A 14,037-nucleotide genomic window follows, 5' to 3' on the forward strand; every position below is an offset into this window, starting at 1 on the left:
CTGTGATTCCAATGATTTCTAAACAGTACTAGTCCATTTTCTTGATGGCACAGGGTCTGAGTTTCAGTGTACTGGGTAACATCATAGAGGCCATGGTGTTTGATATATAGGATCACACTACAGATGTCATATGAGAGGCATGGCTGTAGATGTATGAGGCCACCTGGTATATGCCACTGTCCTGTGTAGACTTCCATTAAGAAATTCTGGTATTTCTTTCTTTTTCTTTTTAACTCCAGCCCACTTGTTCAAATACCCAGCAGCTTTCTACTGTGCATAGTCAGTCAGTTGTAAAAATGTTTTCCATATTGATATGCTTTTCTTCCATTTATTCCAAGAAAAGACCTTTATCAAAATATATTTGACTGATAGATTAAGCCTAATTTTGTTTTAGAAAATGTAGTTTTGAAGAAAGTCTTTTGCATAGTTTAAACCCTTGGGGGAAAACACGCTGAAGAAAATACTTGCAGTACCTATCTCAACAATGGATTCTGAGGTTTCCAATTTGCAAAAGAGAGACAGAATAGAAGAAATAGTCGTGCGGAAATCCTGTCACACTTTCCATTGAGTAATCCTTTCCATTAAGACTAATATCCTTTCCATTGAGCAGTATTAGTAATCAAAAACAAGCTGGTTTGAGGGTAAATCAGTGTCTTCATTTGAAATAACATTTCCCCCTAAACAATATCACTTAAAAAACAAAGGGAAAACAAGAGATTTTTAAATTCTAAATGAGCCATGAAAAATCCAGCCAAAACCCAAATTGATATTATAATAAGCTTTTCCATGAGCATATAAACCATCAGTGAATGTCTTCAAAACAGATCTCTGTTGATAAGAAGTATATGTTTCTGTATTATATAGAAATGTAGAGTGGTTCTGTTTAAGGGTTTGCCAACATTTCCGTTACAAGGAATGTTTTCAGTGATTCCCCATCACAGAAGATGTTCTGTTGCTGAGTGACAGAGCACATGTACATTTTTATTTTACATTTATTATCTACCACTTCTCTTTAGACCAGAGAAGTTTTTCTGTTGCAGTATCTACAGTTGATGCCCTCATGCTTTCCATTTCATCATTCTTCCCGCATGAGTGCATATAGTAATGAGTGCCCCCCATTACCTTATTTATTCTCTCATCTGCTTGTTGGGATGGAGCATTGTGCTGTTCAGGATCTTCTTCCAGCTGTATAGCTTCTCTTTTGTTTTTTTACTTTGTGGCCATAAAAACCTGAAGTGTGCACCTGTTATTCACCATTAACAAAGCTGGTTCTGGAGACTCATGGAAAATCATTTTTTGACCATTTATCACATGTAGTAGTCCTATAAGTATGCAGATCCATATATCAGAGGTGGGATTCCATCCGACTAAATGCAGATATTCAGAAACTAGACAGCTATGTCTAAGCTAGTCATCTTAACTTCTTTTACAGTCACTGAAAAAAGAATAGGTGCTTCTAGGGTACAATTCATCAATTACAACATCTGCTAGTTTTCTAAGCTCCAAATCAGAAGTCTCTGCTGTACTGTGCATAGTGATTTTCTTCCTAGTGTTAAGTTCCTAGGCAGAAGGGGGATTGTACCACTCAGTCGGTGGTACAATTAAGAATTTCAGCATTGAATGTCTCTTGAATGTGTCAAGATCTGCTTTCTAGGAGATCTGACAAGAGATACTGCTCCTTTGCATTTATTTGTCTAGTTGCCCAGAGGCTTCCCAGCCCTTAGCAGTGAGGCTCTTGAGGCCTTTGAGTACAATTAATAGCATAGGTGCTAATAGCATAGGTGATTTGCATAGTTAGGGCTAAGTGCAAACATCAGTCTGGTCCACAGCTTCCTTTTCATTGGAGGAGATTGATGCATCTTTCTCTTGGTTGCCAAGTTTACTTCTATTACTGTCAGTGAGAGCTGCTTTGCAACTGTAGCAAGAGCGAGTGAGATCCAGAAATGTCACTGAATCACAGGCAGCGCTTTTGCTTTCACTTAAAAATTTTTCAGTAAAGACTTTCAGTCTTCAGTGTAAGAACTTGACAACATTATGACTCTTCTCCATCTTCAAGCCATGAGTCTCACCAATCATATTGCCACCAGGGTCCCTGACTATCTCAGAGAGGTCTAAAGGCACTTATCTGAGATATATAAATTCAGATTGCAGAGTCCATTCCAGTCATCCTACAGTCGTTACTAAAGATATAAAATCTGGATAACTCTTGCCACCAGAGTATAACTATCTCCTCTGTGATCCCTTTCATTGATAGTTAAAGGGATCTGTGAGAGGTACTTTTCTGATGAAATGGATCAAGTTCTTCCCTGTCTTGTCCTGTTGTTTATCATCTACATCTGGGACAATCTGCTTGAGATTTAAGACTTAGGTTTGTCCTTCAGCTTGAGCTAGGTCTTCCTAGGATTTCTGCTTCAGACTTCTGTTTCCAAGAGATTAAGTTCTATAAAGGATTGGTTAGACTATTCCCATCCACTACTGAAAGGGACCTAGATCCTTGGACCTCATGAGATTAGTGGGATCATTGGACTGTAGAAGCCTACTCACTGATGCACCAGTTTATGGAAGTGTCCCTCACACTGATGTGTCCTTCAGTGGAGATACAGTCCATAATGGCTGATCCCTTTGATATTTTTTCAAGATACAGCATCCCTGGGAACATATCCCACATTTCTCCCCGAATTCCACATTAACCGAAGGATTAGATTACTGCATTTCTCTGTATTTTGAGTATTAACAGTCAATACTGTACTTCATATCTTTCACATAAAGAACAGATTCTCTTTTTGTTTTGACCAGATCCTTCAGAGAGTTTACTCAGCTGTTCATACCAAAAGCTGACAGATCCAGAGGAATAGTCATTTCCAAACAAGGAACATTGAAATGCATGAGAGGAAGTTTCAAAGCCTGTTATAAGATCTTCAAGAGGAAGCTTCTTTTTGTCATCAGTCCTTAAACTGCATTAGTGACTCTGCCAAAAATGTTTTCATGCTTGTGATGTGCCAGACAACATGGCATTTGTACCTGTACCAAATGCTATGGTGTCACTGAATTGTCCAGAGCTGACTTAGTAATTTTTTAAGCACATTTGGAATCACTATGCAAGACTAATACAGTCACCTTCAAGTAGCTGTGACTGTGTAGTTCTTGTTTTGAGTCACCGTGTGACAGTTCATTTGGATAATATCCCAAACACAGGAAGGAAGCTACTTAAATCAGAGTCCTTCAACAAGTGTAGTCCACTTCTGCTTTTCTGGTATGTGGCTTCACTGGGATTCTGCAGTTTAGAGGAAACTCAAATGACATGGGATGTGCTGTTCCCTCTATAGCCTTATGCTAAACTTGTGCTTGGAAGGGGAATATACTCACTCTTGAAACTGCAAGGCTAAATCATTGATGGTATGGAGTAGCAGCATGTATGCACACTCACTGACTCGTGTTGTCAGTATGTAGTATGTATTCACCATGCAGTATGTAGTCAGATAGATTCTGCGGCTTAAAGGAGTTGAAGTTACTGGTATATAATCTGTCCTTTTTGGCAGTGAAATTTTAACTTGAGAAAACTGTTTTGTTTTTTTTTTTTTTGCTTGGTTCAAAGAAAGATGATGTTTTTAATTTACAAAGGGAGGAAGAACTTTTCAGTTTAGACAGGTCCCAATCCAGTGTCTCTGCTCTCATTGCAAGTTTTATATCTTTCTTCAGTGATAGCTGCTATTGACTGTACTTCTGTTCGCTGTTCCATAGATGAAAAAACAATACCATTTGAAAATGTACCAGTTGTTAAACTCATTATGGGTCATTAATTATGGCTGAGATTTTCAAAGGAGCCTTTTTAAAAGACAGTTGCTTGTTTATCTTCTTCAGTCTTCTTTGAATATCTTATTCACTTTATACTGTGCTGAATATAATGGTTCTAAAAATGCTACCAGGTATATTTTCAGTACTGTATTTTTATAAGCTAACATTATTCTATACAAATTAAACTGAGTATTCAGTGTTTGTGGATATTACAGCTACTATGGAACTTCATAAGAGAACAAGTTGCTGTACTGTCTTTGGCTAGTTCTTTCCATGAGCTTGGCTAAAGGCCTCTCAAAAACAGAATGCATTTTGATACATGAAGGAAGAGAACCTCTGCAGGCTTTCCGTTTCTGTTAGTTCAAGATCTAGTACAGTACCCTTCATAAGATTTCTTCAAGTCAGATGGGAAGTTCTGGGGTTTTCCTGACCCTTGCTTCTGTAGGAGGCACTGCAGGATTGGGGGTTCACAGCACTGTACACTGAAGTAATGTGGGCATCTCAGCCTATCAAAGAACTTAGAGGTTTTTATTCTAGTATACATAATAACATTATAAAAATTTTGTTTCACAAGTCAAAATCCTTGAGCTGAGACAAGGTAACATTGTTTTAGAATTAAGAATAAAGATTAGGATCCTAGTGTTAATTAGAAAGTTTAAGATTATTTTTTGTGAAAGACAAACCTCCTCAAATGCCAGTACAAACTCGGTAAGAACCACTTCAGAATCCCCTTTTACTCCCAGAACAAGATCCTTTGTCCTAACTAATTCAAATAAGTTAAAAAAATATTCTCCTATCAATATCAACTCTTGTTGAGAGGTGAGAAATGAAGTTGACATGATAAAATTATGTTGTGGGTTAGGCATTAATATTATTGATAAGATTCTTTCCTCAAATTCTAGCCAAGTAAAGAAGCAAGCCTTTGCTTAGTGATCAGTGATATGGTTAAAAATTACCATCCAAATTAGATTTCATGTAACCTTGAACAGTGTCTAGTGATAAAGTTTTAGGGCTTCCTTAAGATCACAGATTTATCAGAAAGGGGACAAATTCTGCCTGTGTATGAAAGAGAATTGACAGAAATGTATCAGCATATGGAGAGGATAGCAAGTAAGGCATCAGGGAAGAAAAAGAAAAGAGAGATTTAGTGTAAAATAATGCATGGAAGGAGGCTTCAGAAGGTGAGCAAAAGAACCCATTGTGTCCTGTTTTTTTAATTTAAAAAACTGTAGCTTATATATGTAATCCTTGCAAACAAACAAGATAGCACAAAACAAAGCCCTAACTAAATTATCAGTTTCTTCTCCTAAGAGAAACAATTAGGAAGAAGCTAAAAATTATCTATTTGGTTATACCAAATGGGGCAAGCGTATGCTGTCTTGTAGAAGTGCTGGCCAGAGGAGCAGATCAAAATACAGAGAGTTTGTGAGCAAACAGTGTGGCAAAATGGAAGCTTGTACATTTTTCAAACTATTGTCTGGTATAAAACGTTGGGCTGAAGGAGCCCTATTGACGTCTTTGCCTAATGTTAGCCTGGTAATAGTGTTGCAGGGCAGCACAATGTGATGATGTGAGCTAGGACACTAAATTCCCATAAAGTCAATTCAGGTCTAGTCAGTACAGCCAACTAGAGAGCTAGACAGTTGACCACACCAGGTGGTTTACTTTGACGTGAACTGAATCACTCTTGAGACTCCATTAACTGTTTTGTAGGCACCTATATGTAGGTATTTTAATATGGAGCTTCTTGGGCTCAGTTCAGTTGGCATCAGGTGCTACTTGAAATGCCTTAGGGTATCCCAGCTGTCTTCCAGAAAGACACGAATCATCCATACATGTTATGTGAAGTTTGGGGCACCATAAAGCATCCCAAATGGCCCTGCATGCCTATGTATGGCCAATTGAATTGAGTCTCTTACATATAAACCACTTGGAAGAGAAATGATTTTGGACTTGACCGTGAACTTGGAACTTCACTCAAAAGGCAGTAAACATATAATGTGTATGTTGCATTTATATTCAATGCCTTTTAAAAGATACTTAGATACCATATTTCTGGGTGGGAAAGCTGTTCTAGAAAACAAAAAATCCATACTCAAACTTTAGAATAGAAAGAAAATGGAACCTGACTAGAATTCGTTTAAAAGCAAACTTTCCCTTTAAGTTCCCATCACTATGGGAAGTTCCCATTACTGTGGGTTTCTGGGTGGAGATATTATAAGAAAAGCTTTACTTGATTTTGGCTAACGATTGTAAGAGCAAAACATACTAAAAATCAGTAAACTTACAAAACCTTTAGCTTAATGCTATTTGTGCATAAAGGCTAGGTCACTGATCTAGTTCTCTTCCCAACCTAATTTGTCCAGGCAAGCTTTTCATGTACCTCTGTAGCTCACTGACATTAATAAGAGCAGAATTCACATATGTCCTTTCTCATATCCAGCTGTACTCCTGAGCTCATGAGGCACTTGAATACTATTATAATGACATTAGCTAAGACTGTATCATGTTTCATAATATATTAGTTGCTTTCTCTGTGAAAGAAGGTTTTGATATTGTAGCTTATATAATTTATCAAATAGGTGACATTTTTCCTGAGTCATTTCTGCTGCACACCCTAAATGCATGTATTCTCAGTAATAAAGCATCTGCTGTTGTGAAAGAGAAATATCTAAGAGACTAATAAACATGTTCTCTACTAGTCAGAATTGAAGATACAGTGTGTTTCTTGAGTAAAGATTATCCTTTAACGGATTTTCTTACTGGGAAACAAATAACTATGTATCTTTTACATATTACTTGTCGTTTCACAAGATTTCATAAATCATTTGCCCAGATAAGATATTAGTATTGATAGAACTTGCAGTGAAAAAGTTATGTTCAATCATTTTATTAAGTTGTTTGAACCTCAAAAAAATGCAATTGTGCTAAGCTATAAATGTCTCTCACAGAGATGGGTACTAATTCTCTGCAGGGCCTTCCACACAGTCCTCCTGGATATATTGTTATTAGTTTAAATATTCAGATAAATAATAATTTAATTCCATTTGATTAACTTTCATAGTATTTAGATCTGTTGTTTGATGACTTCTAATGCTGTGTTAAGAGCAAAATATAGATGACCTAGAAGGGCTTTATCATTTCTAATTTCTATGACAATTTTTTTGAAACTTACATAAAACTACATATTTTAATGGGAAGAAAACCAGATATGGACAGTACAGTCTTTGGATCTTGTTGCTTATTTTTTATCATTTGAATTTTAGAATAATTGATGTTTACTGTGAAACAATTAACTAAATTGAAAGAAAACAATCAGCTTTTTACATCTTGATTGAAAAGGAGAGGGGAAAAAACGTGGAGGGAGAATTGAGAGTGCATTAACCTGGCAACAGGCTCAACTTTGCGAGTGTCTCTGTGCAAATTTAGGTTTAGGGCTTACCATTTGATGAAGAGTAACTGTTACTGAAAGGTAACTTTATCTTTTAAAATGTAAGTAATTACTGTGTGCTCAAGCCTTGGGTGTGCTGGGCTGAATGTGTCTGATCTTAGATACATAGAGTATGTGGATGCACCATATAATATATGGATGAGATGACACTTGGAAAATTTTTCAGTAAGCAGAAATCAGTTAGAACAGCAAATGAGCCAGGGTTCTAGGTTTAAACACTTGGACATAGAAAATAAAAGTCTTCTATGGTCCATAGACCAGTCTCCATTACCACTGCTGAGGACTTTCCTTACGAGAAAATCATTTTCCGGAAACTAGAGAGAAACTGAAAGTTCTACAGTTGGATATATTGATATATTTATTTTTACTGTGTAAATGGTAAGTTTTAAAAATTTTAAGTTATCGGTCATGTATGTGTGTGTCTGTTAATATATGTGGATTACTAGGTCGGATAGCTTTAGTGAAAAAAAATATATCCAAGGTGTCTGTCTCTAACTGAAAGTCAGTATGTACATTCAGAGTATGGGTGTGCATATGCCAAATTGTTAGAACCTAACATTGCTCAGCATTTGCTCATCTATATACCTATAGAATGAACTTTTATACGTACAGCACATCTCAGAGCATGTCATTTGCTGCAAGACTGTTTAATTTCTGTGTTTGAATGTTTGCCTATATGCACACATTGTTGGCATGCATGTAGTAGTAAAGACTGGATCAGTTATTGGTGACTGCATATATGCACACTAGCAGTGTGAATGTGTATACAATCAGTACATCTCAGTGACCTTGAATTTTCAGTGGCTTGTTTTCCTGTTTTAACAAGTTATTTCCTATTTCCTACATAGGTCTTAAAAGTGAAGGTTCAGTTTGATAGGAATCCTTGCTCTTGACAAGTTCATGCAAAACTGTATAATTTATATGGGAAAATGTACCAATAGGAGAGCTGGCAAAGCCATCTAAACTGATACAAATAATGTGAACATGAATGTTCAGTGTGCAGAAAAGCTTTGTAAAGTCTGGGGAAAGATGTTCATTACAGAACAGCAAAGCCATAATAGGTATACCCCTGCGTTCCTTTCTGGTGGCTCCTGTTGCATTATAAATTATAGTAAAGATGGCTGAGAATTTTAAAACTGTAGAACTTGGCAAGTAATTTCCAGTGGTAGACTATAATGCCTAATGGTAGATATCTACATTTAAGTTTAGTCATTGACAAAAATACGCTGTTCCTCAGAAACAGTGAGGAACTGGAATCAATAAGAATGATCAGTTTAAACTATTCTGCTTATAAAGCCCATTTGATTTAAGTGCTCTACTTGTACATTTAGGTGCCAAATTACAGGGAACCAAACTACAACTCTATAGTCAGATTTTGGATTTTGGGTACAGCTGTTGTATAGATGACAGAAAATAAATGCTGGGAAAAAACAGTATAGGCTCATGTGCCTTAGCTTCATGCACTATAGCGTTGAAACATTGTCATCAGTGTAATGATGTGAATTTTCTTCACTTATTAAGATTCATTTTTAAATATATTTTTAAATAAGGATTTACAAAATGGGCAATATGTAGACTGGGAGTCTTGCTATCTTCTAGATATCTCTAAATGTATATGTATATAAGGCTACATCTTTATGAGCTCACTGATGCTTTAACTCAGTTCTCCTGAAGCCATTTTTTTGGAGACAGAGGTAAGGCAGCATTGAAAACTCCATACTAGAGGTATCTTTTGTGAAATACTATTAGCTCTCAGAACAATATTTCTTTTCCCTTTACAGGATATTCACAGTTTTATTCATAATGTAGACAAAATGTTAACTGTCATGAGAAGACAGGAGGTTTGGTGAGAATTTCCCAATTTAAAATCTGCCTTCTAGTGAATCAAGAAACACACTTACTACATTTACAGCAGGCTCATTTATTACTTAGAAAATATGAATTAGATCTTCAAAATAATTTCATGAGGTCCTATTTTTATGAAATCAAAGGATATTTAATATACTACAATATTTCTGCAGAGTATAAGGAATTAAGTTCAAACTCAAAGTGACTTTAAAAAGAAAAGCTGTATATTCAGTAGATTTTCTTCTTTAAAATGAAAATGAGATGTGATTTTGCTTGCATATTACATACGCAAGTCTGTGAACTAGAAGAAAACAAGTGAACAAGGAATATATTACTTCTTGTACATAGTATCCCTCTGAGGAGATTATATTTTACTTTCCAAAACATGTATTAGCTTTCTGTACCTTAGTGTTATGCGGTGGTATCTGCACATCCTCTATGTAAGATTTTCTAGATGTTCCGACTATGATTAGACCTATTAATTATATTTCACAAACTCATTGCTGTAGTTTCAGGGGAAGAAGTTGAGCAATGTCAGAGCAGGATATGTGGTAATGGAAATAGAAACATGTCCCTTGTGGTCTGTACTAAGAAGAGCAGAACTAGATTGGTTGAGTGTTCTGTTGGACGGGGAATTCGATAGGAAAGTCAACTTGTTCTCCTGCACACAATAATACCAAAATATTAAGTAACCTGTAGTAACAGTATTGTAAACAAAAAGGGAAATGCAATAGCGCCAAAATATCTAGGCATTAATTGCAATTTTGAATATCTGGATAAATGAGAACATTTTGATAAAATACACGAATCATTCTCCAGTTCTATTCACAGCAGTATTATTAATTTAGACTTTTTGTTCAAAACCATGGAACCTTTCTTCCTATCAATTGTCTGCCACAAACAGTGTCAAAAATTAAAGTTTCAAAACACGCTTATTCCCAATTATGAGATACCTGCCTGATATTTAAACAGTAGATATTTCTCTGGGAATTTCAAGCAAAGTTAATATGCTTTTTATTCTAAAAATATTCTGTATTTTTTTCTTAACAATCCTATCATACTTTAACAGATCATTTAAACTTCTTTAAAACAGCCACAGTGCAGCTTAATATAGCATCCCATTGCTTAAGTATTTTAGTGATTAGAAAAACATTAGTTTGTGTTGGGAAAGCAAAGAAATCCATTCCTTAAGACAAAACTGTTTCTTTAGATTATGATTGAAACCCGTTCTCCATTCAGATGCTTTCCTTTCAGCAAATTCTGTTACGGACAAAATACAATTTGTTTTCTTTGATTTAATTTAATGTAAGGAACTTTATAGAAACAGTTATTTCCGAATCCCTCATGCTTTACACTGTATATAATTACATGCACACACAGACATGCACACCTGCCTCCCCAATGTATTTCACATTTCATGTATTCTGTTGTTTCGCGAGTCTAAATTTGTGTGGGAAACACTTTGCAAGTCCTGCTGGCAAAGGTTATGAATCAGCTAGGCTAATCAGGAGTCTTTACAATTTTATTGTATCTTTGTCTGTCCTTTCTTTCACCTTTCCTTTACTGCGCTCTTGTCTGTCTGATTCTCACAGGAGACATGGATTACAACTGGTTGGACCATACATCTTGGCATAGCAGTGAGGCATCCCCAATGTCTTTGGTGAGACATGTGGAGCCTTACCATTTAGTTGCCTTTGTCATTTCACATTTCCTTTGTTTTATTTATGCCTTTGCATGTTTTCTTTTTTGTATCCTTTTTTTATCCCACACCTATAGGGGACAGTCAAAGGGGAAAAAGAAAAACTAGTGAGCAGGCAGTTTTGTCGGATTCTTACACCTTATCTGAGAGACAAAAGAAACTGGTATGCTTTGGTGGCCGCTCTTTGGAAGAGGACTTGGAATGGTCTGAGCCTCAGATTAAAGACTCTGGGGTAGATACGTGTAGTAGCACGACTCTAAACGAGGAGCATAGCCATAGCGAGAAGGTACCGAGATTACGGAGTCTGCATTTTAACCTGCTCATTTGGTCTTTGTTTGCTCTCTGTCACTCATTAAAATAGTGCATAAAATATGAGACAGGGTGTTTCTAGAGAAAATGTAGCATTTCCTAAGGTGCAGAAAAGAAAAACAAATGAAAAGTCCCTGCATGCTTGCAGCTTTTACTGTTTGGCAGCCCAAGCGAAAAAAAATTACTGAGGCAAAAAGAAACGTTATTATGGTTGCGGAATAGTATATCATGGTATTATCTTCACGTGTGAAGTAATTAACAATAAGGATTCTGCTGATTGGCTTATCTGATTTACTACATTTGAACTCCTGGGGCTGAAATTAAATTAATAGTTTAAATCCCAGGTGAAAAAAGGAGAAAATTGGGTCCCTCTCTGCACAGAAAAGTTGTTTTTCTTTTTTCCCTTTCACTGTCATAGTTGTTCCTTTGTTTTGTTGCCATGCCATTTTTGTGTAGTATTGTGCAGAATTAAAGTCTCTGCCATCTGCTTTGGTGTTTGTTACTTTTGCTTTTGGTTTGGTGGGGATTATGATAAGCTTTTTAGAGTTATTAGTTGTAATGAGAGGGGATTTGTCTGTGCCTGCTAATTTTGCATGAAGTAGAGCATGAAAGTGGTGTTTATTTATGAAAAAGTGCTATGATTACACAAAATGAACAAAATATTATTTAAAATTTTATTAATTATGTTATGCCAGCATACAACAGTATGTATAACCATGCCCACATATAGTAATGAAATAATAAAATATTCACTCTAACAATGCTCAATATGTGCAGTAATCATTCCAAGAAGTATTATATTCAAATGTAGAGTAATGATTATAGCTTTTAACATATTCTAACTTCTTAATATTTGGGCTACTGAGAGAAAATGCAAATTGAAAAAAGTCTGTCAGCCCTATTCAGAGAAAACTGACATGGTTGGAATAGGGGGGAAAGAACAAGTCTAAGCCCTGATATATCAAATTTCTGGTTTGAGTTAAATTTCTTTTTCAGTGTTAGTCTTGTGCTGTACTAGACTTCAGCATTTATTTTTGTGAGTACTGTGGTGTGATTGTCATTGTGTATGCATAGCTATGCATACCTTTCGGTATCTATTCAACTATGAAGATGCCAAGATGGTATAGATATTTACAAATTTGATTTAGTAAAGTTGATAATATTTTTAAATCTTAGAAATACTTTGTGATGGATTATATGTCCAAATAAATCTTTTTCAGGACTTGTTTTCTGTCATTGTATTAGATTAAATACTAGTGTAATCATAGTACTTCCATTGCATTTTAAAAATATATCAGGAAATGAAAAATATTACTGAAATATTATTCTTTAAAATCCTATTCACTTTATTTTCCATTAACACCATATGATAGCATCCAGTAACCTGGCAGCCATCCAAAGATGGAGATCGTCTCATTGGTCGGATTTTGTTAAATAAACGACTAAAAGATGGAAGTGTGCCTAGAGACTCAGGAGCAATGCTCGGATTGAAGGTTAGTAATGTACAATTTTGAAACTACTTATAACTTTCTCTCAGCTAAAGTAGCTGCATTTATAACACAAGTATGCTCATAATATACACTGTATCTACAGCTATATCTATAATGTCTTCTTATTCACAAAAATAAGGTATAAAGAAATTTTATATTCATCTACCAAAAGTAATTTTGCGGGATCCCTGAAAGGCTCAATAAATTACATCTTGCAACAGAACTAGACATGTTTTACCCAAGTTTGCTGAGAATGTCTGCTCTTCAGGATACTGAATTGTGTCCTTGCTGGGCAAGCCAAGCCCTGTCCACTTTCTTCAGGACTGGCATTGTACTGCAGTATAACTTCTGTTCCCAGAAGGGAGGAGAAATGTGAAAAGCACGTAACCTTTTGGGAAGATATAGGAGCCATCTGGAACTTGACACCTGGATCCGGAGCAGAGTTTGCCACTGGAAAAGCACTGTTTCTTGATTTTTTTCCCTCTGATTGATTGATTTATTATGTTTTAAATATACAAGACTGAAAATTATTTAGCATTTATTTATTGTATACTAAGTATTTTTTTATTGTATACTATTGCAAATGAGTTTGCATCTTTTCATGGTGCAGTACTCTTCCAACACATAAAGAAGGTATGTCTAGCTCACATTATAATCTCATTTTTATGTGATATGATTATTTAAATCAATACTAGTACAAGAATGAGATTGAATTATACATGATAAAAAAATAAGCATGTATTTATTTTGAATCAACTTCCTTATTGTGGCAAATCATAAAGAAGTTTGATTAATCCAGTATTCTCTATTTAGCATGACACTGGCTTCAGTTGAGGTACACAGATTAGGCTATAGTCATATACTGTAAATAGGAATTTTATCAATGCAATTAATTATAAACTATACTGATCTGCTTCTAAAATTTTTTGAATTTTAATTTAATTGATGAATGATTGTATTTTGAGGTCAGTGGAGAAGTCCACTGAGCATTGCTTTTGGTATGTGTATTATTGTCTTCCTGTCAGAAAATGCAAAAGAAGAGACTAATAGTGCCACTATTACTTATTATTATGTTTAAATAGTTTATCTTCTATTATAAAGATGAACTCTTCATTAACATTCATGAATAGTTTAGATTCAAGAATAACTACTTTTTAATCTCAATAGACTTCCTGAAAGAGTGATTTTCAACAGTTTTCCCCTGACCTGATTTTTAAAATATTTACGCTATTGAAAGTAGCATAACTGAATTTGGTATGACAGTCTTTCATCCCCTATATGAAGACTGTTCAGAATTCAAAGAATTTGAAGATCACACACTTATAACTGATCCTGATACCTGAATCTCTTGATTCTAAGATATATAGTAAGGTCAAATTTACTTGAATTTCCCTGCAGAGAAATCTTCAATGTGACAAGTATTCTCATCAAACTTGCCCAACCAA

The 14,037-nt window shown here is 35.4% G+C and overlaps 1 protein-coding gene across 1 annotated transcript in view; it reads left to right on the forward strand.

Annotated features, from left to right (window-relative positions):
* RIMS2 (regulating synaptic membrane exocytosis 2) overlaps positions 1 to 14,037 on the forward strand; it is a 492,192-nt gene that overhangs the window by 244,440 nt on the left and 233,715 nt on the right. Inside the window, 2 exon segments of the mRNA XM_067292312.1 lie at positions 10,871 to 11,079; positions 12,476 to 12,595. Coding sequence (XP_067148413.1) covers positions 10,871 to 11,079; positions 12,476 to 12,595 — 329 coding nt within the window.

This window comes from Apteryx mantelli, chromosome 2 (genome assembly GCF_036417845.1).
Source record: "Apteryx mantelli isolate bAptMan1 chromosome 2, bAptMan1.hap1, whole genome shotgun sequence".
Classification (NCBI taxonomy): domain Eukaryota; kingdom Metazoa; phylum Chordata; class Aves; order Apterygiformes; family Apterygidae; genus Apteryx; species Apteryx mantelli.